Source organism: Loxodonta africana, chromosome 4, assembly GCF_030014295.1.
Source record: "Loxodonta africana isolate mLoxAfr1 chromosome 4, mLoxAfr1.hap2, whole genome shotgun sequence".
In the NCBI taxonomy this organism is placed as follows: Eukaryota; Metazoa; Chordata; class Mammalia; order Proboscidea; family Elephantidae; genus Loxodonta; species Loxodonta africana.
Genome location: NC_087345.1, coordinates 41,529,997 through 41,556,707, shown reverse-complemented (window position 1 = coordinate 41,556,707; position 26,711 = coordinate 41,529,997). Strand labels below are relative to the sequence as shown.

Genomic DNA, 26,711 nt, shown 5'->3' with positions numbered 1-26,711 from the left:
TATATATATAAAGTGTACATATATATGGATAAATATATATGAAATGTATATTATCATTATTCACTGGAAATTTCCTGCAAATACTGAATTAGTGAAAACCGAATCAGCCTTCTTCAACCTCAGATGGAAATATTTTACCACTCTGTGAAATGCGTATCGGTGAATGACGGCCGAAGTTCTCAGGTAATTTTTAGCAAATAGGCAAAATCACAAATATGGAAACTGTGAATAATGAGGATGGACCACATATTTATTTGTAAAATCACTGCACTAGGGATAAATAAAAATCACTTGTTATATGCAATAACTGTATATAAAAGTGCTTTATAAACTATAATTAATCTCTGTGTATACTCATAGATGCTATTATGATTTTGGACATAAAAACATTAGTCTTAAGGTAATATCTTTAATTTTTAACACTTCAAAGGGGTCTTTTGCAGCAGACTTGCCCAATGCAATGGGCCAGTTTGATTTCTTCACTGCTGCTTCAATGGGTGGGGGTTGTGGATTCAAGTAAAATTAAATTCTTGACAACTTCAGTCTTTTTTTCCACTTTTCATGATACTGCTTTTTGGTTCAGTTATGAGGATTTTTGTTTTCTTTTTGTTGAGGTCTAATCCATACTGAGGCTGTGGTCTTTGATCTTCATCAGTACATGCTTCAAGTCCTTTTCACTTTCAGCAAGCAATGTTGTGTCATCTGCATGATAATGAGTCTTCCTCCAATCCTGATGCTGCATTCTTCTTCATACAGTCCACTTCTAGGAATATTTGCTCAGCATACAGTTTGAATAAGTATGGTGAAAGGACACAATGCTGACACATACCTGTCTTTACTTTAAACCACTCTGTATCCCTTGATCTGTTCAAACTTCTGCCTCTTGGTCTATGTACAGGTTCCTCACGAGCATAATTAAGTGTTCTGAAATCCCCATTCTTTGAAATGTTATCCATAGTTTGTTATGATTCACAAAGTCAAATGTCTTTGCATAGTCAATAAAAGACAGGTAAACATGTTCCTGGTATTGTCTGCCTTCAGCCAAGATCCGTCTGACAACAGCAATGATATCCCTCATTCCATATCCTCTTCTGAATTCAGCTTGAATTTCTAGCAGTTCCCTGTAGATGTACTGCTGCAACCACTTTTGAATGATCTTCAGCAAAATTTTACTTGTGTGTGCGATTAATAATATTGTTTGATAATTTCCACATTCTCTTGTATCACCTGTCTTTGGAATGGGCAAGAACATGGATCTCTTCCAGTCTGTAGGCCAGGTAGCTGTCTTCCAAATTTCTTGGCATAGACAACTGAGCGATTCCAGCATTTCATCTGTTTGTTGAAGCTTCTCAATTGGTATTTCGTCAGTTCCTGAAGCCTTGGACTTCTTCCTTTAGCACCATCAGTTCTTGATCATATGCTACCTACTGAAATGGTCAGATGTCAATAAATTCTTTTTGGTACAGTCACTCTGTGTATTCCTTCCATATTCTTTGGATGCTTCCTGTGTCGCTCAATATTTTCCTCATAGAATCCTTCAGTATTGCAGCCCGAGGCTAGACTATTCTTTTCAGTTCTTGGAGCTAGAGAAATACTGAGCGTGTTCTCCCTTTTTAGTTTTCTAACTCCAGATCTTTGCACATTTCATTATAATACTTTACTTTGTCTTCCTGAACTACCCTTTAAAATCTTCTGTTCAACCCTTTTACTTCATGATTTCTTTCACTCATTTTAGCTACTCTACTTCCAGAGCAAGTTTCAGAGTCTCTTCTGACATCCATTTCCATCTTTTTTTTTTTTCCTGTTTTTTCAGTAACCTTTTACTTTTTTCATGTATGATGTCCTTGATGCCATCTCACAATTCGTCTGTTTTTCGGTCATTAGTGTTCAATGCATCAAATTTATTCTTGAGTTTGTCTCTAAATTCAGGTGGGGTGTATTCAAAGTTATACTTTGGCTCTCGTGGACTTGTTTTAATTTTCTTCATCTTCAACTTGAACTTGCATATGAGGAATTGATGGTCTATTTTGCAAACGGCCACTGGCCTTGCTCCGACTGATGTTGACCTTCTTCATTGTCTCTCTCAACATATGTAGTTAATTTAATTCCAGTGGATTCCACCCAGTGAGGTCCATGTGTATTGTTGCTGTTATCTACTATATACTAAGACAAACATTTGACTAACTGACGTTAGATATGAAACATACCTAACTGTTCTGACTTACATACAAATTCTGCTTAAAGACAGACTTAGGAATGGAACTGCTTCGTAATCTGGGGACTGCCTCTCAGGAGTGGAAGTTTTCATGGAAACACAATGCAGGATAATTAATGTTTTCTGTGGGCAAGTACCAATTACCTACATTTTGTACACAGACCAAGAACAAGCCGTCTAAATTGGGAAAAAGACTGATTGAGGAGTAAACTAGACAATTTAACAAGGCTTTTGTGAGACTGAAAAACGTAGGGGCAAAGAAAACGTGCAAATTAGAGGAATTTTTTATTGGTGGTTTGATTTTTTTTCTGATTCGCAAAGGCTGTTTCATATGCCTCTTCTGGGTATCCCTTAGCACTGTGATCTTGCCCCTATGACAGCACTTACACTGTGTGGTGACTGCTGTTTACCTGTCTGGCTTTGCTGTAGAGCATAAGCTCCTTAAAGGCAGCTCCTATATCCCATTCACTGGCCTATCCATAGTGTTTGGTTCATTGCCTAAGCAGAGAGTGTTCAAAACATTTTTAATGAATAATAAACCAAACCAAACCCAGTGCCCTCAAGTCAATTCCGACTCATAGCGACCCTATAGGACAGAGTAGAACTGCCCCATAGAGTTTCCAAGGAGCGCCTGGCAGATTCAAACTGCCAACCCTTTGGTTAGCAGCTGTAGCACTTAACCACTACGCCACCAGGGTTTCCTAATGAATAATAGATCAATTAATCTACTACCTACCTACATGACAGATACTTCTCTATTAATTATTTTATTAAAAAACAATGACATGGATATTAATATCATTTCCACTCTACAGATAAAGAAATTTAGGCATAGAAGTTAAGTAACTTGCCCAATGTCCTAGAGCCAATTAGTTTTAATTTGAGCTCAAGAAAACTGGTTCCAAAATCCACACTCTAACTACCTTATATAACCGCCACCATCAAATAAGACTGATAGCCACTGTGGAGTCTCTTATTCAGGTGGTAATAACTGAAATGTCCTAAGATGGAACAGAATTCACTAAAGTATGGGAGACCTTAAGTAAAAATTGGCTCAATTGCAGACACTTTCATGTATCTTTTTTTTTTTTTTTTTAATTTCCACTAAGGTACTTTATATTTTAAACAATTATACTTTTCTTCTTTGTGATATCACAATTCAAGAACATAAAAATCATTGTGTATGAAGTTGCATCTTAAAAAAAAAAAAACAAAAACCCATTGCCATTGACTCAATTCTAACTCACAGCGACCTTACAGGACAGCGTAGAAATGCCCCACAGGGTTTCCAAGGAGCAGCTGGTGGATTTGAACTGCTGACCGTTTTGTTAGCAGCTAAGCTCTTAAGCGCTGCAGCACCAGTTGCATCTTAGAAGGAACTTTATAGTAAAGAAATCCAGCCACCTCTACAGGGAGCCTGGGTGTTCTGGAGGTCGCTCAAGCTTGATAGAACAACTTTCAGGCATAAAGAATTTACTGAAAATTTAGTTGACGCTTGGTCCACAATTCAAATTCCCGAAACAATTTTTCAAACATCAAGGCCTTTGGATTTAGATTTTCAAAAAATGCTTTGGAGAATATTCGGTCACCTGGAGGGATGGTGGTTATATTGGTGTCAGCAATGCGGATATAGGAGAGCTTCTTCATTCCTTGGAAGGCTCCATTTTCAATTCCTGAGCTCTTCAGTGGGTTGGTGCCCAGTTCTACAAATACAATAAGTGTGAGGATTTTAGAAGATAATATTAGGATAATACAAGTCAGGATAATGTCAGTTTCAATAACAAATCCAAACAAAATTTGGGTCAATAACAACTTGACTGAAAAGCAAAAGAAAAATTAAGGGGTATGGCCCTCAGAGAAATGGAAAAATAAGGTAAAATTTCTCATGTTAAAACAAAGAAATGAAAATGAAAATAGTAGTACAAAAAAAAATAAAATAAAAAAATGTGAAGTGCATACATAGGTTTTCCCAGGAATTAACAAAAGCAAGAGTTCCCAAATTGTAACTTTTGGGGGGCTATTATTTTCCTGTGTTGCCTTAAAATGTCGTTAAAGAATTTGTGTCTAGGATTTTTTAAGCCAGTTATAAAATTACTTTTTTTTTTTAGTACATATATAGCAAAACATTATAGCATTTTAAAAACAAATGATTTATAGCTGTTCGGAACAAAACAAATACCCACAATGGATAAAAACCAAAACCAAACCAATTGCCATTGAATTGATTCCAACTCATAGCACCCTATAAGACAGGGTACAACTGCTGCATAAAGTTTCCAGGGAGCAGCTGGTGGATTTAAACTGCCAACATTTTGGTTAGCAGCCTGAACTCTTAACCACTGTGCCACCGGTACTCCCACAAGGTATCCCCAATATCTCTAAGCATGACTCCATTCTGGACGTTTAGCATGCTGTGGAATGACTTCAGCCCTAGATATTTCTCCATGTTCTCTGATCCTCAAGGAGAAAGAACAAAAATATTACTGGAAGTCATGGAATCAAAATCCCATTTCTCCTGGGCCTGCTGCTGCAATTCATATAGGCTTAAGGCCTGTAAAAATAAAAAACCCATTGCCATCGAGTCGATTCTGAATCACAGCGACCCGATAGGATAGAGTAGAACTGTCCCACAGAGGTTTCCAAGGAGCACCTGGTGAATCTGAACTGCTGACCTTTTGGTTAGCCGCTATAGCACTTAACCACTACGCCATCAGGTTTTCCATTAAGGCCTGTAGGCTATAGCTAGTTTACCTTTCTGGAGCTAAAGCTTACTTGAAGTTTCTTAAGGAGAAAATTGAATCCTGGTCTTAGAGTTATAAGAATATCTGTACCTACGACGATCATCTGGTTCAATCCATTGAACACAGTTTTTCGAACTTTGGTGATTTCATTCTCATGGACACGCAGCTCCTGAAGAGTTTTAGGCATTTTTTCTGGCAATTCCTTGAGCTTGTTCTTGGACAGATAAAGTCGTTCCAATTTCACTAAAGGTGCAAAGGCTCCAGGGCTGATTTTGTTAATATTGTTGTTGACAAGGATCAATGCCTGTAGACGTTGAATAAAAATATCAAAAAAAAGCAAACATGTTCTCTGAGGGTAACAGTTGGCAAATTAACCCATGTACATTCTCGTGTGGTCCACATTGTATGACTAATTAAAACTTATTACAAGTAACATAATCTTTTAGCTAATCCTAGATGTGTTGGTTGATTAACACAAAACCCGAAGAGATTCCAACGAATATTAAAGAAAGTACAAAAATTTATGGGGATTAAGGTCATAGGGAATTGACATTAACAAGCAAAAAGTCAAGGAAATCATTAAAATCCTTAGCCAGAGTAGAGAAGAGTGGGACTACTTGTATCATTACAAAATATCCCAAATAGTGGATCCTAATAATGAATGCAAATTATGTCCTCAACTGCCATTCATGAAGGAAAATTCAAAAGCTTGCTGATATAGTTAAATATATTAAATATGACCTAAAAATCTGCTTTATGTTAAATGTTGAAATGCAGCTATTTTTATACTATGTACATTTTTTACTGAAGCCATTTATTTAGGACATATACTGTGTCATATATTGTTCTAATGGCTTTTACAATTACTACTGCTTTTATAGGTAATAATTAGTGAGCAGTCTTAAGCCATTCTGGTTCAGAGTTTGAGCTCAGCTCTGCTTCTTATTTGCTATGTGACTAAGAGCAAGTAATTTAACCACTCTATGCCTTACTTTCATCTGTACCAAAGGGATACTAAGAGTATCTGCCTCATAAGAGAAGTTATGAAGATTAAATAAGTTCACGGGTATAAAGCACTAAAAACAGTGCCTAATATAAAGTAATTGCTAAATAAGTGTTTACCATTACTTAATCTTTGGCATTTTTTTAAATTTTAATTGAAAGAACTTTCTTAGTTTATGAAGTTATTATTCAACAGAAAGTTATTGAATGTTGACAGTACCTCATTTTATTTTCCATTATTTTGAGCTCAGCCGCTAACCAAATGGTCGGCCTTTGGAATCCACCAGCCACTCCTTGGAAACCCCTGGGGCAGTGCTACTCTGTCCTGTAGGGTCACTATGAATCATAATTGGCTCGATAGCAACAGGTATAGTTTTCTTGCCACATATATGTATATACATACATACACAACAGATATAATGTATCATTTATAATTAGCTGCACAGTTATAAATTGATAAAATTATTGGAGAAAAAGATCATTTTTATGTCAAATTCTTTCTATTTTAAACCTTGCAAAATTTTCATTTCTCCTTTTCCTTCTCTTTCAAATGCGGTTTTCCAAGCTGAAATTATAATGTTTGTTTGCATAATATCAGGATAGAAATTATCATGAATGAAAGGGTAAGAGAAAAAAAATATCTGTTTAACATGCTCTCAACAGTTGGAAGCTCTAATAAACTCTCTCCGTCTTCTGACATATACTTTGAAGTACAAAGAGATTACTGAGCTGATGATTGCCTAAAAACATACTTAGAAGGAGACTTGGAAAAAGAACAAACATATTATTACAGATTTAATGAAAACATCAGAAAACTAGGTATCTCTTATTTAAGGACATAAAACATCCAAACAAATTATTCAGATTATAATTAAATATAAAGGTATTTGGAATTACAGTAAGAGAAATTTCCTTCCTTAAAAAATTGCTTCAATGTATGCTTATGAAGATAAAAGGAAGCCCTTTAAATATTTTATTGAAAGTAATGTTATTCATTACTTTCTTTAACTCCAATGATAATTTAAATACCTATTGACAATCCTTGTTGGTATCACCATCAGCTCACTCACAGTGAAACCTTAGTAAGAAAGTGGAGAGGAAGTGAATTGATGTCGAGGCTCAGTATTCCATCATTGGATCCATTGGTCCAAGTTTCAGGAACTCTAGCTTAAGGCTATCCTCTACTCCTTCTGAAACTTTATCTAAAAAAATCTAGCCAGCTCTTTCTTACTTGCCTGTTTATTGTTTACTCTGCCTTTGCTTTTCTCTTTCAGAGAAATCCTTCTTTTATTCACTCTGAGTTTGGAAACTCGGCTAATTCTGTAAGAAACCTTGGTCCTATATTTGCCCGAAACACTAACTAGTAACCTTGTCGTTGTTGTTAGGTACCGACGAGTTAGCTCCGACTCATAGGGACCCTATGTCCAACAGAACGAAACACTGTCTGGTCCCACGTTATCCTCACAATCCTTGTTATGCTTGAGCCCTTTGTTCCAGCCACTGTGTCGATCCGTCTTGTGGAGGGTCTTCCTCATCTAATGTACAATAATATTTGATTTTTCCCTTACTTGGTGCTCTTAACACTACTTATACTACTTTGTACATATATTGTTGGGAACCTTGATAAATTGACTCTGGGATTTTATTATATGTTATTACTTTTATTGGCTGTTCCCATGTAGAAACTTAAAATCATCTGGGAAAATCTTTGCAACCTAGAAAAAACCTAGTATATTTTCTTCTAATTAAAATATGTTTATTCCTTTTCTCATCTTGCCTTTGAAAAATCTCATAGCTAAATCTTTTCTTGATTATATTAACTCTGTAGTATATTATGACCAGTTTATGTTATACTACACTCATTCTCCTCATGATTATATTTCTTATTCTAATATATAGTAGGTAGATGATATATTTTTATATTTATTTTTTACTATTTTATTCTCTACCTTACTGTATATCCCCTCATTTATTTTCTAAAATGACTAGAAGAAATACATGGATATGAATTTAGAGTTTACAATGTTCACACTTGGGAACCCTGGTGGCATAGTGGTTAAGAGCTTGGCTGCTAACCAAAAGGTCAACAGTTCAAATCCACTAGCTGCTCCTTGGAAACTCTACAGGGCAGTTCTACTCTGTCCTATAGGATTGCTGTGAGTTGGAACTGACTCAACGGCACCTAACAAAAACAACATGTTCACACTCCTAACATTAAGAATGTATTTCTGTGACATACATTCTTGTAAGAAACTGTGAATGCTTATTGCCACAGATAGGCCACTCATTACTAGCCAATCTTTTGCATTTTATGAAAGCTCTAACTCTTTAAGAGTTATTTTTTAATATTGAACATAAATATGCATTCCTAAGGTTCTGTTTGCTAGGACAACTCTAGCATCTTGAAGTTGAAGCAAATAAATATAATTCCTTTTGTCTATCACAGCCATTCAAATATGTCACTAGTGACTCTTTCCCATTCAGTTTAGATACTCACATCTCCCTCCACTGTGCCTAGAATACATGGTTTCCTGGTCCGTTTTCCCCATGATCATCCTTCTCTGGATGCTCAAAGGTTAATATACTTTTTTATTTTATTTATTTATTTTTTTAATTAACTTTTATTAAGCTTCAAGTGAACGTTTACAAATCCAATCAGTCTGTCACATATAAGTTTACATATATCTCACTCCCTACTCCCACTTGCTCTCCCCTTCTTGAGTGTCCCTTTCGTGACAATTTTGCCAGCTTCTCTCTCTCTCTATCCTCCCATCCCCCCTCCAGACAAGAGTTGCCAACACAATCTCAAGTGTCCACCTGATATAATTAGCTCACTCTTCATCAGCGTCTCTCTCCCACCCGCTGACCAGTCCCTTTCATGTCTGATGAGTTGTCTTCGGGCATGGTTCCTGTCCTGTGCCAACAGAAGGTCTGGGGACCATGGCCGCCGGGATTCCTCTAGTCTCAGTCAGACCATTAAGTTTGGTCTTTTTATGAGAATTTGGGGTCTGTATCCCACTGATCTCCTGCTCCCTCAGGGGTCCTCTGCTGTGCTCCCTGTCAGGGCAGTCATCGATTGTGGCCAGGCACCAACTAGTTCTTCTGGTCTCAGGATGATGTAGGTCTCTGGTTCATGTGGCCCTTTCAAAAGGTTAATATACTTTTAAAATGTCTTACCATATTTCAAGAATGGCCTAGCCAGGGTGGAATACAGAGAGAATTTTATATTCTTTCTTTTGGACATTGAAGTATAGAGTATTTCTATTAAATATGCATTGATATTTGGGGGATGAGATCAGGCTCGTCATACTCATCCCACAAGTAAAAAGCTGGATTAAATAACACATTTGTTGTGGATTCTGATGCCGTAAAAGAACAGACAATGTGTTCACTCATAGAGTAGGCTGCCTTAACAAGCTTTACTCTATTTCACCAAGTTGAGCATTTTCCATTTACAATACATTATTGTTAGTTGCCAGCTAGTTGGATCCGACATATACATATGTATATACATATACGTATATGGGACTGGGTTATACGTATATTTGAAGGTAGAATTATATTTAACAAATAAAAAAGGAAAAAATATGCCTTTTCTCTTGATGGCAATCTTTGAGCATTTAGGAGGTCATTTGTACCACTCTTAGAAAATGAATGAAAGAAAATAAAAAAAAAAAAAAAGAGTACAATGAGGTAACACTAAGATTAATCCATTTTGCTTTTTGTTCCTCTATTAAGTACAATCAAATTGGGAAGAATAAGATTTATATTCACAAAAACATGACAATGAAGATATAAAATATCTTTATGAAGTAAATACTAAAGACATATGGCATATATGTGGATGAGTTTTTAGCAACAATGGACATGCTGCTTTGCTCTCCATATAACCCCTCAGGAAAGAATTTAATTAATATGTACCTTTGTGCTTATTTATTGCCATATAAATACTTTTTCGTTTGAAAATTCTTTGAGTTATACCTTACTATACCTTTAAAAAAAAAAAAGAAAAAGTTCTTACGTGAAGGTTCTTCAGGTTCTTAAAGTCACCATCTTTGATTTCGGTTATCTTGTTGTTTTGCAGGTCCAGCAGCGTTGTGTCAGGGGGAAGATCCTTTGGCACTTTGTCCAGGCCTAGCAACATATTAGCAGGAATGCACAGGCAGTGAAAAAACAGAAAGACATCTACAGAATCACAAATGATGTGTTCATAAAGTAATTAATATTGCAATGATAACTTTACCAGTAACATATTTTTCCTCTCCTAAGAATTATATCAGTTGTAGTTTAAAATATTTATCTTTTCCAATCAAGTCAAAGGATTTTTTTTTTCTTTAATCATAAACTGAGCACAATGTCTTCTCCCTTGTAATTACTCTTCTCCATAAGGGTAGAATTTGTATTTCTTTAGGATGTAGCTCAAAAAATCTCTCAGTATTTTTTTTCCTCAGTTTTTCTTATATGAAAAAGTGTTTCCTTTGAAAAATGTTCAGTACGAGTGATTGGTAAATCTGTACATTCCTCTTCTAAGTACCTTGTACTTAGAAAAGCTCTAGCTGAGTCATCAGTTAAAGAGCCTTTCATTAAACCTGACACTGTCACAATTTTACAATTAAAATTAATGAAAATATGGCCAAGTTGGTTTGTCAACAACTCAAAAATTTATCCAGCTAGTTCTTTCAGTTTTAATCAGAATGCCAAAATAATATCAATTTTAGTTGATAATTTTAGGAGCAATAGATATGTGACTAATTAGAATAAAACAAACTAAATTTGTTCCTGTGACTTCTCTAAAATCAATCATAATGAAGCACTATTTTTGGAGTTCAGATTTGCTTTTACTTTATAAATAAACATATTAAATATTGAATATGTACATGGTAACAAAAATATTTCAACTGCTTCATGGTAATAAAAATATTTCAATATAGTCATTCAACTAGTGTATAAGAATCAACCTTTTTTATTCAAAAGTATGACATTTTGAATAGATCATCATTATAAATGTCAGTGGAAGAAATACTAAATGATATAGCCTTTTGCCTTTCTTCCATTGATTTTGTTTTGTGTTGATTCAGGATATTAAGCAAAAACTTGATATTCTGTTAACTCAAAGTAATGTTATTATTTCCATAGTTTTAGATTGCATAGCATAAATAAGAAATGTTTTTCAACCTATGATGGAAGCAACCTCTCCATCGTACCTGAAAAACAAAAGTACTGAAGATAAGTCTTTTATTCATTCAACAAAGCTTTACTGTGTGCCTTCTAGGCACCATCAGCGTATTAGGTTCTGGGAAGACAGCAAGGAACAAGAGAGAAATTGCTCGCATGCTCATGGAAAATATAATCCAATGTACAGTTTTCAATTAAATGGAATATTATAACAGTTACAATAACTGTCATGTTGGGAAGATAACTTTCTGATTTTGAATCTTCTGCAAGCATAAGCTAGTAAACCATCACAGTAATCACATTGTCTACCTTCATTTCTCCCAGGAAAATTACAGAACATATTATATCTAGAATCACCTATTCCTGAGTTTTGTTCATGATCTCACTGCTCTGTTGATAGTGGAAAGCCATCTTGTTCCCAATTCAGGAATCCAAGTACTATATAAATTTAGATATCAAAATGCAGATGGTTCTGACCACACATGAGTACAGTCCAAGAACTCACTGGAGAAGCAATTTATGGAGAAATAGAGTGATGTGTTTTCAGCGATGAACACCAAACCACCAGAACAGCTATCATGTAGGAGGATATTTAACTGCACCACGCAGTTGTGATCACTGCCATTTTTGGAAATGTCAATTTGCTAATTGCATGCAATTAGGAGTGGCAGATTTCTGCCAAATTGTTCATAATTAGTGTTCTCCAACCAAAAAAAGACTCATTTCCTTTCATTTCAAACATAGTTACTGCCTACATTTCATCATTAATTCTTGGGCTTCTTTTTCAAAGTCTCAATTTTCAAGAACACTTACTTTTTATACATTGTTGAACCTAAATTCTAGCAACTCTCTTAACATTTTATTAATATCAAAGGCAGATAAAATTTCTGTGTAGAGGGAAAAGATTAGGTATCTCTATGCCTGATAACTTTGATTATGGTGTTATCCCAGGATTTTACAGCAACAGAAAATGACAAGATGAATTACATGTATTGTGTTTCCAAGGATTTGGCAAATAAAAGAATACCATTTTCAGCTTGTGTCTTTTGTAGGTTAATTTTTGGAGGGTCATTTTAATGATTAAAATCATAACCACGTAACCTTCTATGAAATTCACATCCATTCGGGAGATTTCACATACTGGCATTTTATTATTAACACTTTATGGAGCTCTAGCATTTGTAAAATTTTGAAAATATCTTTTCTTATTTAAAGTTCACATCAATCTAGTGAGGTAAATGAGGAATTATGGTAAGTTCATTATTTCTCAGATGATTTTTAGAAATGGTTTAATATCATGAACAAGGTCATGTCATTAGGAGTGACAAAATGGAGACCAGAAGACAACTTACATGGCTTCTAACATAACACTTTTTCTGCCATCCCTATCTGCATCCTCAACAAGAATTATTTCTACGTAAGACACAATAGTATGTTGTCCATTTAAAGGCTAGACAGGCATTGGGATGTTAACCAGTTTACTCAGTGACCCACAGGCAAAGAAAAATGGGGAAATTGCCCCAGTTATGAGCTTTTAGAATGTCAGAAAGGGAGAAGTCTTAAATATCAGTCTTTAAAAAAAAGAAGTCCTTAAATATGGCTCCCAGATACTGATCAGGTAGGTCTATGATGACGTTTTAATTGGTCCATATCAAAATAAGAAACAATTAGGGCAATGCATTTAGTTTTACTATAAAGCACACACACATGCATACATATTTATGAGACTATGCCCTGCTTCTATTTCCTCTTCCAATTACAAATATCTTTCTTTAAAAGATGATTATGATAATGGATAACAGTTGTTGCTATTTTATTAGGTATAGGCTTTACCTTAATAAAAAATGAACATGCTCAACATTCAAAAAAATTTTACTTGTCCCAGAAATCTATGAATTTCTAAGCTAGTAAAATTCTCTCTTTTCATAGGTAAATAAACTGAAAACCAAAGAAATTAAATGGTTTATCCAAGGTACCGCATGGTTAAACTGGACCAAGGATCAAGACAGTTTGACACTTCACTCCAGAACTACCCGATGCGCCATTTATGCATTTAAATAAACATCATGCTGATCTGCATTGTCCCTTGAACATACCGTGCTCATGTCTAGCTAGTCATTTTTGTTTACACAATTTATGTTTTCTGGAATGCTCTATCCACTCATATCCTTTTGCTTTCATTCTCACCACCCTTTAAAGTTTATCCATAATCCCCCCTTCTCTGTAATACTGGTCTTGATGACCCCAGATAACAGTGAGCTCCTCCTACCTCTCCAAGCTCCTTATGGGCTATACATGCGTATGCCATATTATCTTGTATTTTAGTTTTTGTTATTTTATGTAATTTCTGAGTAGACAGGAACAAATTACCTTTTTTTTTCAATCAGAGCTTTGCTCTTAGTGCTTTGCACACAGGAGGTTCCATATGAATTGATTAATTTTATAATCACAGCTCTATCTTGCTATCCTATGGTGAAAAGCTCATGACATGGCTTTGAGAACTTTTGACCATGTTTCATGTTCTTATTTTTCCTCAGAAGTATTGGGATGCAACTGGATGTAACGATCACAATTTTCTGATTCTTGGTTGACCAGGAACATTTTAGAAATGAATGTTTCTATCAAATATGTCACCTGTCTTATCTGATTCTGAAAATTGTTCTCACTCATATATCTTTGATATATTTGTGAGGCACCTGTTGTCTGATTTCTGTCTGAAGAAGACTGACTGTCTTTTCTGTTCCACATGGAACCTCATCCAGTGATAACAATTCCTTTTCATGACATATATTTCTCCTGGGGAAGAATCGATTATATGCCTCTGGGTAGAAAAACAAAATAAATCCCTACCATGGATTAGCATTCTCGAAAACAAAGAAATAAAGAATTTATTTTGATTCTGATTAACTTACTAGATCTCTCTTCCAATTTATGGGCTATAAAGAGGTTAAGGAAACCCTGGTGACGTAGTGGTTAAGTGCTACACCTGCTAACCAAAAGGTCAGCAGTTCACATCCACCAGACGCTCCTTGGAAACTCTATGGGGCAGTTCTACTCTGTCCTATAGGGTCGCTATGAGTCTGAATTGACTCGACGGCAACGGGTAACGCGTAGAGAGGTTAAAGGAACAGAAATGCAATCAAGAAAATGCAATCAGGAAAATCTCCATTTTTTCAACAAATAAATTACAAAAATAAATGAAGAAGGTAGGTGAAAAGATAGTTTATAAGTCTTTGGAGATATTGAACCAATTGCCATGTGCATACATTTTGATACCAATTCACATAAACTATATATGTATATATATATAAAGACACTCATGAGATGACTGTAAATGTACATTGAGTGAATATTTGATGATATTGACATTGTTGTCCTTAAGTGTAATGATAGTTATTATCATTATGTTTTTAAGAGTCATTAGTTTTCAGAGAAACATACTGACATATTGTTAGATGAAATGATATGATGTCTGGAATTTGCTCAAACATAATATGAAAGGGGAAGTAGGTGGGGAGAATAGATAATATATTGGAATTAGTTGATAATCATTGAAGCTGGATGGTAGGTACACAAGGATCACTTATCTTATTCTATAGATTTTGTATACTTAAAGTTTTCTTTCCATAGTAACTTCTTTTTATAAGTGTAATTTCCGTTTTAATCCTAGTTCCTCTACTTGATCCTTGAGCTCACTGTGCAAGCTGCTTAAATTCTTTGCACCTCAGTTTCCTTATATCTTTCACGGATGTGTAAGAATTCAATAACCTCCAAAATGTAATAAACTCCTAGCATTGTGCATAGTAGGGCTTCAATCACCAATAGCTACAATTATTATCAATAAGGAAAAGAGAGGACTGGCTGTAATTGTCTAGCTGATTATTATTAGACCATAAGTCTGGGAGAAGTGACTGTGTTTTTGTATGTGCGTATGTTCAATATACTTATAGTGCACATTATGCTGGAGAGTGAATCTGTTCTGCAGGCATTTCACACATGGATTTTTCATGTAAAGCTCTTGGTCCTCAGTTGATTTTTCTTGCCAGTCATTTCCTGGTCTTGTTGTATTCCTTATTGCTTCCATTAGGTCCATGGCCTTTGGAGAGCTTTGCCTGCCAAGCTCCACTTTGGATGGTAGATATTCTGTTTAGTAACCACCTTGACAAGTAATTGCATTCTCCAAAAGTTGTTCCTGGTAAATTTAACCCTATCTTAATGGTGACAAAGGCGACACACTTTTGTAAATCTATAAAATATCAGTCTTTGTCTATATTGTGTTATTCTCCCTCACTCTCTTTTTTTTTCTTTCTAATCAACATTATTATCTTGAGAGTGAGAATGGCCTAAGTCAAAACCAATTCAGCCACTAACTGGAGATGACTCAGACCTGTAGCTTAGCATCCCTCACCCTCTCTTTCGTTACCTGAAAATGCTGAATGTGGAGCAAACTAAGGTAGATATACACTAGAGCTAAGGATTTTCTGTGGTTAAAAAAAAAAAAAAAAAACTTTTGTTTCTACTAACAAATATTTGTTTGGACAAAAAGTAATCTTCAAGGAGTATCAAAGCAGGCATAATTCTATGGAAACAGTCAACCTTATTTATTTATTTTTGACCTAAAGTTTTCAAGTAAACTAACTTAAATTCTATTTTTTAATGACATATGCTTTTATTAACTATACATATATGATTTTATAACTAAATCATTCTTATTGATGATTTAGTTTTATGGCTACTCATAAAATAAAACAGGAAGTAACATATTAAGTATTTTAAAGGAGGAATCAATTAGCCATGTAAAATTTACTTCAAAGAAGTTATGGTAGAAACAAAGTTACAGATATATGACTCAATGCCTTTCTTACAATCAAACTAGGTTTTACAAACAATAGAAAGTTTGATTAAATATGAAGTTAATTTGTAAGGTAATTTAAATTAATTGATTTTAATGCTTAAGTAGTTTGTTAAAAAATGACCTTATTAGGTACATGTAATATCTGTGGAGCTTCTACATATAATTCAAAAATTCTGCATACACTTCTCATTAGAAATACATATGTTTGTATAAGTGTGTAAGGAGTGTCATGGCGGCACAAATGGTTAAGTGTGTAGCTGCTAAATGAAAGACTGTCAGTTCCAACTCACCCACAGCTCCACAGGAGAAAGGCCTGGCAATCTCCTTCTGTAAAGATTACAGCTTAGACAACACTATGAGGCAGTTCTACTCTGTCACATGGGGTTGCTATGAGGAAAAACAGACTCAATGGCATCTAACAACAACAGCAACAAATAAGTATGTAGATAATTAAATTTTTCATAGATGGCATTAATTATATTTCCCACCCCACATGTTCTTCTAAAATGAACATCTAGGTAGAATCTAATTCCCCTCCCCTCCAATCTGGACTGGCCTTGCAATGCCTCAATAAACCAACACAAGTGGTGAAAATGACACAGATGTCTTTTGAGACTAGATCAGAAAAGGTTATTCATCTGCTTCCATGTTATTTTGGGACATATTCTCTAGGGGCAGCCAGGGGCCATGTAAGAAATTTCTCTACCCTGGGACCACCATAGCAGAGAAGTCACATGCAATGTTCCAGATGACAGCACAGCTTAGCTCGCAGGCAACAGCAGCACCAATCGCCAGCCATGTGAGTAAACTGGCTTGGGTGTTGTGTTGGGTTGAATAGGGTCTCCAAAAAGTTCATGTCCACTAGGACCTTATAAGTATGACATTATTCCTGAGCCATCTTCATGATTGTTGGTTAAGAGTGGTGAGAAAGGCAAAATGGCTTTCCAAGAGTGCTAGATGGCAAAGAGGAAGCACAGACTCTGGCACCAGACTGCCAGGATTCAAATCCCGACTCTGCCATTTACTGGCTGCATGGCCTGGGCAGGCCACTTCATCTGTCTATAACTCAGTTTTTTCATCTGTAAAGTGGGGACAACAGCAGTACAAACTGCATTGGGTTGCCATGACAATTACACAGGAAGATTGACTAGAACAGGATAAACACAATACCATTGTGAACCAACAGGATTTCGACCTTTATTGTGGAGGAAATGGACTCTGTTCATCATGTATGAAATGGGCCCAGACAAGCGCATTTATAAATGTCAGCTTACAGGGGTGGGCCAGTCCCCAAAATAGAAGTTTAAACAGACAAACAGGGAGGGTAAAGGTTATTATTTTTTAAGAGAAACAAAAACACTTACTGAGAAAAAAAAAAGAGTTCAATTAACAGGCAATAATTTCACAAATGAAATTTAGAGAAGGGCTTTCAATGAGACAAAAATAGTGAAACTTTTTTTTTTAAAACCAAATTGCTTTTAAGCACACTATTTTTAACACAATGAGATCCTGCTTTACAAAAAAAGAATCAATTGTCTTTTAAGTCTGGAATACTGAGATATTTTCAGGGTCTAGGGTACGACCAATTCTATTAATTTGCTGCCATCTAATTCATTTATAAGTAGGCCAGCTTCAGAAGTAGCTATGATCCACATGCATGTGTTAAAAATAAAAATAAGAATGCTATACATTTATGTAGCAAAAAATAAATAAAAAATAAACGTGACATTATTGGGAAGTCATTTCTTGGAAAACGTAATCAAATTAAGATGAGTTAATACTAGATTAAGTAGGCTCTAAATTCGACATGACTGGTGTCCTTATAAAAAAAAAAGGGGAATTTAGACACAGAGACACAGGGAAGAAGGTCAGGTAATGACAGAGACATAGACTGGAGTGATGCAGCTGCAAGCCAAGGAATGCCAAGGATTGCTGGCAACAGCCAGGGGTTACAAGGAGGCAAGGAAATGTTTTTCCCTAGAGTTCTCACGGCAAGCAAAGGCTTGCTGACATCTTGATTTTGGACTTCTAGCCTCTAGTACTGTAGTTCATTTGTTAAGACAATCCTAAGCAACTAATACGTCTAGTCCAGGCTAGCCTATTCATTACTACGGTCCCAAATGCATGACAGAGAGACCTCAGGTGAAAACAGCTCTTCTCAGTCCTTCCAAATTTTCTGACAGTTAAATTGTGAGCAAAATAAAATTGTTTTAAGTCATCATGTTTTGGGGTGATATTGATGCAGCAGTAGTAACAGGAACAGAATGGTTTCTTAAATTTAATTACTTTTTAATGAGCAACCTTTAATATATATTCTAAATAGTCCATTAAAATGCAATATTCCTAAGGCTGGCCTGAACTATTTCTTTGCTCTCCCAAATTCAGTAAAAGGAGCTTTATTTTCTTTAAAATAGGGTTGTTTATTAAAGTAAATAAAAGTTTATTTAAGATGTTACCAGAAAAACTATTTCTGAACTAAAGGCCAATAAGAAGTGTACTTTTTCTTCTGGTTGTCCCAGTGATGAATAGCATTATTCCACTAGCAAATGTCAGCAATCTGGTAAATATCACATCGGTAAAAGGCCAGGGTGTCCTAAAACACCATCCCTTCATCTATCCTCTGGCATGGGTCCAAGCTCCAAGATTTATTATTGTTAATGTCTAACAATATTTTCTATAATTCTGTCTTCAGCTTAACAATTAAGACAAAGGTGATCCACTTCAGTTTTTGGCACACGAGTAAAAAAAATATTTGGGAGACCCAACCCTGCCAAAAACCTTTCTGCTCAAGAGGCATGTTTCTCTTTTTCCCTCTTAAAAGTGGCAACTTGGCAATGGCAGTTAGGCTGGACTTTAGAAATAAAAGAGTCTGCCTTTAATTTCATCCCATTTACAAACAAACTCAATGAAGGTTTAAGTTTCCTGGTTCCACAGTCACCTTGAAAGGGAAAAAGAAGGGTGTAACACAGCTCCATGAGTTTTAATTCCCACTCAGCCATGTTCTCTCCTATTTCCAGCTTGGTAGAATCAAGAATATTGTAGAATTATTCACTCACCCGAGCACCAAGCTATGCATATGTTCATTCATTCATTCATTCATCTATTGACGCTTGAAAGTCTACCAAGTCTAAGGCACTGTGTTGGGCAGAGGATCTACAAAGATAAATTATCCCCACCTCTCCCTTTTAGAAGAAAAGGCAGGTGTATAAACAGGTAATTAAAAGATGTTTGATAAACAGAATAATCAAGACAAATGCAGATTAGAGTGAAAGCACAGAAGTAGACAAACTGCAGATTTTTCCTGAAAGCGATCTGCAAACTAAGTCAAGGGTTCTTTGAATCTTGAGTGTTACAGTTTAGTTGCTACAAGACTTTTTTTTTTTTTTCTTTCATTAAGCCTGGATTTGCAAACTTGTGTAATTCTTCTTTACCCTTATTTTCAAAAAACCATATAATCTCCTTGCTGCTCTTTCGAAGGAGAGAAATTAAGATTAGAAGGTCCCTGTTCCTCTCTTACCCAGGGAGTGGGTATTCTAACTAACCTATTTCCATCCAGTCCCCTGGAGCCAGGGATGATTTTCCAAAAGAAAATGCATCACAGCTGTAGCCTAACACAAAAAATGCCTTGACCCCAAACAGCTGGCTCTCTCTCCCTCCTGGGACCCAGAAGGAAAGCAGGGATATGTCAATTCCCAGTCAGGTCAAGAAGACAGATGCTTCCTTTGGCCTTCTCTGACTCCTCTGTTCCTTCTCCCCATCTTTAACCCCTTGAGTCAGGCCCTTGGATATATGGGTCACATTGAGTGTCAGTCTCTCTTCATCTTAGGACCTGCCATGTCCTACCCCTAACAAATGCTAATTTAGGCAACCCACTGGGGCTTTCTCTAGGCCCAACCTCCTTTCTGTATCATGTCTTGCAGACACGTTTTTTGATATATCTGAAATTCCCAGTGAGGATCACCCCACACCCTTGCTGCTGCAGAGCCAGACGTAAACAATGAAGGCAACTGAGCTTCTAGCATTCTGTCTGCTTCCCTACAAAATAGCCCTGACTTCTTCTGCTAGGCTGATTTCATGGAAGAAGTCTAATGTTTCATTTATCTCATGTATAAAGTTTGCTTCTGGAAAACCAGTTTCTACAGGCAAGCAACAAGCTGCAACACAATACTTCCCAAGTGGTGACCACTGACAAAATTTTCACCACAAGAATGGAGACCATATTTGACTCTCTCATCCTTTCCTCCCCATGGCATAGAACAGAGTCAAACCCATTGTGGGCTCTCAAAATATTTGCTGAATGAATGAATGAATCCATTGAAATGATTCCATCACCTTTTGAAAACCTTTATGACATTTTATTTAGGTTTCAAAGTCTCTATGATATACACTGGCATTGAAGAAACTATCTCAAGCTTTTGTTTTTCAGTTCTTGCTACTTAACATGTTTTTAAGTTAGTTGTTCTGAGTCATCTGTGTTTATTACTCCAACTGCAGAAATTATTGGCAATTTTTGCAATTTTTTTCTGCAAAATACTGCTAGAAAGCATGTTCTGAGTAAACCTAGGTCTTCGGGAACAAGTGCCCTACTATCTTACGAGACTGTTTCATTAAAGAGATACATAGTGGCAGAATCACACTGTGAGGGTTTGTTTTTCCTTTCTTTCTTTCCAGTAAACAAATGAACCAAAAAAAAAAAAGGGGGGGGGGGAAGAAAAAAAAAAAACCAGGAATGTGGATCAGCTGCCATGTAAACTAAGTTCATCTCCTCTTGGCCCATCCACTGGGGCTTCAAATTTCTGAAGATTTATCTTCTGAGTGTATTGCCCTTGGAATTCCCAGGCCAAATTCTTCTAAACGGTGATAAATCAAACTGAATTTGGGATGTTAAGCTCAGGACACATAGATACATGCTCGGTGATGGTAATGAATATTTAAATGATGCCTTATTATAAAGATTTCCTTTGAAATTTCCTGAAAAATGTAAACAGCTGGATTACAAAATGCCAATGGTAAAAGGCGAAACTAAGACCCAGAGATTAAGGGCGTATTTTGGTACTCCAGAGATAAGTTTCTGTTGTAAAATTTTACTCATTTGCTTCTGATAACTGCATACTTTACAATTTAGTCATGGTCAGACTAAGCTCTGTTATCTGGGCTAAGTCAAGAGTAGAGAGACTGTTCAGGTTTTGTTAATACCTACTGTTTCGTGAACGGAAATCATAGAAATAAAATAAGCTATCATCCTGGAATCACAGAACATAATACATTGTGTCATTCAACATTTTATTTTATAGACGGGGAGCTATGAAGCCCAGAAAAATAAAAAGTGATTTGTCCAAGATTGCGAAGTGTTGGAGCCCTGACTCAAAAAAGAAAAAAAGTCTCCTAACTTCAAAGCTACTTGAGTTTCTACCCTCTCTGTTTCCATTACTTCTCATTAGGTGGCACTGTCTTTTGCATTTGAATTGCAGAGATTCAAACTGAAAAGGCTAAACTCTTAAGAGTACCCTTTTGCAAGAATGAAACAAACAAGGTCGGTAAACAGCCTCTGGCCCACTCACCCAAATCAGAACACTGGACAACTCGAAGATGGCATTGGCAGCGGAAGGGGCACACTGGCCCCAGGGGCTCCAGTTCGGGAAGCTCAGGAAAGCTCTCATCTGGGCCTATCCCAGAAGCTTCATCTTCTAGCATAAAGTCAAATAAGCCTCTCTGTTGAAAGGGTCCTGCCCAGGAAACTTGTGCAAGCAGGAGAAAGACGATAGTTGCCTTCATGATTTATCTCATCTATTTTCACAACTAGGGAACCTAGAAAAGAAATGAAAGGTTTAGGAAGAGTAGTGTTACCTGCCCCATGGTAGAGTGAGCATAGAGAAAAATATTTAAAAAAAACAAAAATCACATTTTCATTTATTATTAGGAAACAGAGCATTTAAAATATATTTGAAAGGTGATAAGGTACATTATAGACTTAATTGGCAGCTATTTACTTAAGAAGCAACATTTATTTAAATATGTTATTCAGATCTACTTGCTTTCATCGTGGGTCTGAATTAAAATGATACACTATATTTTTACATCATTTGCAAAATTGTCATGATAGTATATCATGGTGGACTTTCCAATGCTCATTCAACATGAGCCATGCCACAGTGAAATAATGTTTTGTTCATACACATGAGAGATCTCAAATTTCTGCTTCAAGAAATATCTCTGGAAGCCAATCTCAACTCTCCAAAAACGAAAAACCAAGCCCACTGCTGATTGTAACTCCAAGTGACACTATAGGACGAAGTAGAGCTGCCCCATAGGGTTTCCAAGGCTATAAATCTTCACAGAAGCAGACTGCCACATCTTTCTCCCAGGAGAGGCTGGTGGGTTCCAGTGGCTGACCTTTTGGTTAGCAGCCAAGTGCTAACCACTGTACCACCAGGGCTCCTATCTCATCTCTCCAACCCACTATAATTATCTTGATGCAGGCCCTTCTCATCACTCCCTGAGCTATTGCAAAAGCTTCCAACTAATCTCTGTCTTGAACATTCCCTCTTTTCCATGCCACCTTCCACTCTGTTGCAGGAATGACCTTTCAAAAAATAAATTTCATCTTACCGATCTTCTACCGGAAACTCTGGTGGTGTAGTGGTTAAGTGCTATGGCTGCTAACCAAAAGGTTGGCAGTTCGAATCCACCAGGCACTCCTTGGAAATTCTATGGGGCAGTCCTGTTCTGTCCTATAGGGCCACTATCAGTCGGAATCGACTTGATTTGGTTTGGTTTTTTGTTTAATCTTCTACTGAAAACCATTGGTTGACTTCCCATGGCTTGCTAGTAAGTCCATAGTGTTACTTATAAGATCATTCACAGTTCGTTGCCAATGTATATTTCTAGCCACGTTTCCCTCCATTTTCTTACCACTCCCAGTCTCCACCTGTATCCTGACATTCAAAACTAATAGCCATCAAATTACCTACCTTGTAACAGTGTTGTAAAAAGCAAGTAAGATAATGGGCTTCCCTTCTGTATTTCCCCGTGTATCCAGGGGAAGAGGTTGCTTTCTCCTTCTTCTGAGCTCCCAAAGCACGTTGCTCTTACCTCTTTTAAAGAACTTATCACATTATATTGTAATTTGTTTTGCGTGCTTGGTCTATTCCCCCACTAGGCAATGTACTCATCCAGGGCGTGTCTTATTATTTTTTTGTTCTGTATCCGGACCTTACATAATATTTTGCACATAACTCAATTGACTATCAAATTATTAACAATACAATTTATTCAATTTGTTCCAAGCAACCAACCAATTCCTTTTTTTTTTTTTCCCCCCCAAAACAAAATAAAATTGTCCTTTTTTCAAAATCTAATTCCTGGTACAAGAAAGTTATTGAATTGGAAACCTCAACCTGATATAAAGCAAAAGTCACTTTTTAAAGTGAATCTATTGGTTGGTTTCCCAAACTGATCTTTTGAAATAAAGAGATAAACATACATGGGGAAATCCTAATTGACTTTTATATGACTTATCAGGGCTTTACCAATTGGGCTATTTTGTATAAAGAAAACAAAAACAAAACAAAATCACTAAAAGTTAAGTTTCCATGGATCCACATAATATGTATTACTTCATTCAACAAGCACTTATGATCTATAATTCTTTGTTGTTGAGTTGATTTCATTAGCTGAAGCGAACATTTTATTTTCCTAATAAATCTGAATAACAAAACTGAGTTGGTCATGTAAAGAAGAGGTGGCTTATTTTTAAGACGATATATTTTTAAATTCTATTCAAACTGTTCCAAGTGTTCCCAAAGCATATTGTAGACAAGACTTGCCTTTAGCCTGATTCTCTCTATTTTGGACTGTATACTTGCATGATCTATACTAAAACTGCACATTTGTAACTATAATTAAATACGTTGTTTCAGGTCATCATCCAATCAAAATATATGCCAAAACAAACAAACAAACTTGTATGCCCTAACCTTAATGTGTCTTCTGGAAAGTTTTGCCTAGATCCACTACGGATGGAATAAATATTTTTCAATTTTCTTACATTTTTGTTCTTAGTTTATATTTATTACCAAACTCTGTCTAAGGCAGCGCATACGTAATATGCATTGATGGCTTTTCATTTATAAAGCGCCATACAGATCATAGTTCACACTAGCATTTTAAATTCAGCATCAAGTTTGCTGTAGGAGCCCCTTCCCCCATCCAGTGATTACATTGCCCTTTAAGAGGCGAGCCTATTGTTTTGGCCTGGCAGGGTTTACTTAGGTTGGATCTAAGGGAGTGATTTTCTGTCTGTTTCATATTAAAATGCAATGTTTATGGTTTGCCACAAGTTTTCGGGCCTTGCATGTTTAATGTCCTAAACAATTTTAGAAGAAAAATGAAGCAAAGCAATTGCAGATTTAATAAATAGCAAGCAGTTGCAGATTTAATAAATAGCAACAAGAATTAATACAGATGTCGCTTTTTGATCTTTTCTCCAGAGCAGGAAATGCCTGGTTGTCTCTGTAACAACTCCCCCACCACCCCCCTCCCCCCTCAAAAAAGAAACTTTAAGTATTAGCTCAGAGGAATATTATCATTTATATTTGTTTACTCTTATTAAAATATTGCAGATTCTCTGCACAATATGCTTTTTGATTGACGCTGAATGCAAAGAGTTAGTAGCTTCAATTAACTTATTATATACCACCTTCATTTACTCTGTGTGTGTGTGCATTTTAACTCTAATGCCCTGGGGAAGAAAAAGAAAAGTAGCTTGTCTAGAAACTTTATACAAATTCCTTCATGAAATAACTTCTTTGCAATTAGTGTCGTGAAATCTCAGAATCTTAAAGCAATTAATGTGTGCTTCGCATAATAATAATTTCTTGAATCCTTTCTTTCCTTAATATGTCAGAAAAATTACCAGCCCACAGCAGCTGTTCATGTAAAAAAATTTTGAAATATATACTTTTTCCAAGTTTCACTGAAATGGCTTTAAACGTTCTCAAAATGTATGACTCTTTCCAAATGCTAATTGCTAGTATAATGTTGCTACACTTCTAAAAGTAGTTGCCACAGTTTAATAATTTTTATCAAATAGATTAATTTCTAGCTCCTAAAGTACTTTCAAAAAAAAAAATTTTTTTTTTTTGAAAGTACTTCGGCCCTTTAAATTAACTGTATCATTGAGCTCACTATTTATACGATGTCATATGCTTTTGGTGTGAATTTCAAAGTCAAAATTTAACCCTCAGGAGACAAAATAAAGCTATAATTGCAAAGAAAAGTTACAATCCCCCTTCACAGGATGTATTAGAAATCTAAAAAATAACAGAAAAAATGAAAATATTAGGAATAAAAGCAGCATTTACCCATACATAGGGACTGCTATAGGGGCATTTGGCTCTTTTTTCTGATCAAAACAGCAAGAGGAAGAAAAAGCCACAGGTATTTACATCACTGGGAGCCCACTTACTGACTGGTCACCCTGTAACCCTGCCTTGAAATTAGAAAGAAAAATAACCCACTTCCTCATTTCATCGTGAATGTATCTTATAATAAAATTTCATTTGAATTGAAAATATCAACATGGTTGCTTTTCCTTACGGTTAAGGAATTATGCTGCTAACCATGAGAAGAGTTTAGGTAGATCTTTAATATCCAGCATACATATTTTCAGTATTTATTTTTACTTCCCTGATGATAATTTCTATTGTTTTCTTGGGATGCAGAAATATACATTGGACCTATATAGCTAATCACCAGAATTCACTTCTCGGCTGTTTTAAACGATCTCAAAGCATACAAGAACTCAGGAAGGAAAGATAAATAATTTTACTACAAATAGCATGCTAGCCTAGAAGGCTATTCTGTTAACACCTTCTCAATAGCTAAACATTTCATTAGTACAAATACAGAATATATCAATGTAGAGAGTTATGGTGTTAGGTTTTTTAATAAACACCCTTGCAAGAAGAGAAAAGAAAAAAAAATTAAAACAACGCATTCAATCATTTTACCAAGTAATTAACTAGTTTTCAAGCAATACTTTTTCTTTAAATGCTGCCTAAAGATTATCAAAAGTTTAGTACATTTTTTTTTTCTTTTTTCTCACCAAATAATTCTTTTTGCTCTCAACTTGACCGCAGTTTTATTAGTCTGTAGCAGAGTTCAGGACAATTATTGAAAACCATACCTTTTAATCCGGGGATTTGCCACAGGAGCCCTCAAAGCTGAGATGTAATTACACTAAATATTCAGCCCAAGGAAAAGAGTTTGCAGGTGTGGTAAGGAGGAGGGGGTTAGGTGCTGCTCTGTGACTGTCACTAGGTTGAAAACCTCCTGCTTCTACTCCATAGCACAGTTAAAAAATAAGGTTTCCCTCAATGAACACAATCCGGCTGACACCCACATTAGATCATATGGTAATGATATGTCTCCTGTATTGAAGCCAGAAACTTTATCGGCCTTTTTTTCCTCTCCCTTTTGCTTTATTCCTTTTGCATCTGTTTAAGATTCTAAAAAGCTTATGTAGTGCCGCAGAGCAACTTGCCTTGAAATTTGTCCTATTTTGTTGATTCATTTCCCTAAAAATATTGTCAGGAAAGGGTTTGTTTCCCCACCCCCAATTCACTCCACTCTCCACTCTTTCTAGCCTTGTTCCTAAGTCACATTTATCATACTTTCCAAATAACAAATAATCTTTCTTCCAGCATGTAGACGTCCAGCAAAT

General features: G+C 35.9%; 1 protein-coding gene across 2 annotated transcripts in view; it reads right to left on the bottom strand.

Moving 5' to 3' along the window:
• The window catches only part of DCN (decorin), a 42,319-nt gene extending 15,874 nt beyond the window's left edge, over positions 1–26,445 (bottom strand). The window contains exons 1-5 of one of the 2 annotated variants that reach the window (XM_010599264.3): positions 26,175–26,445; positions 21,550–21,796; positions 9,980–10,092; positions 5,047–5,260; positions 3,805–3,918 (exon numbers count right to left, since the gene is read on the bottom strand). In XM_010599264.3, coding sequence (XP_010597566.1) covers positions 3,805–3,918; positions 5,047–5,260; positions 9,980–10,092; positions 21,550–21,763 — 655 coding nt within the window. In that variant the 5' untranslated portion in view covers positions 21,764–21,796; positions 26,175–26,445. Of the gene's footprint in view, positions 1–3,804; positions 3,919–5,046; positions 5,261–9,979; positions 10,093–21,549; positions 21,797–22,959; positions 23,078–26,174 lie in introns of those variants that run through there. The other variant, XM_003405252.4, reaches the window with a different exon arrangement.
• Positions 26,446–26,711: the final 266 nt, after the last annotated feature.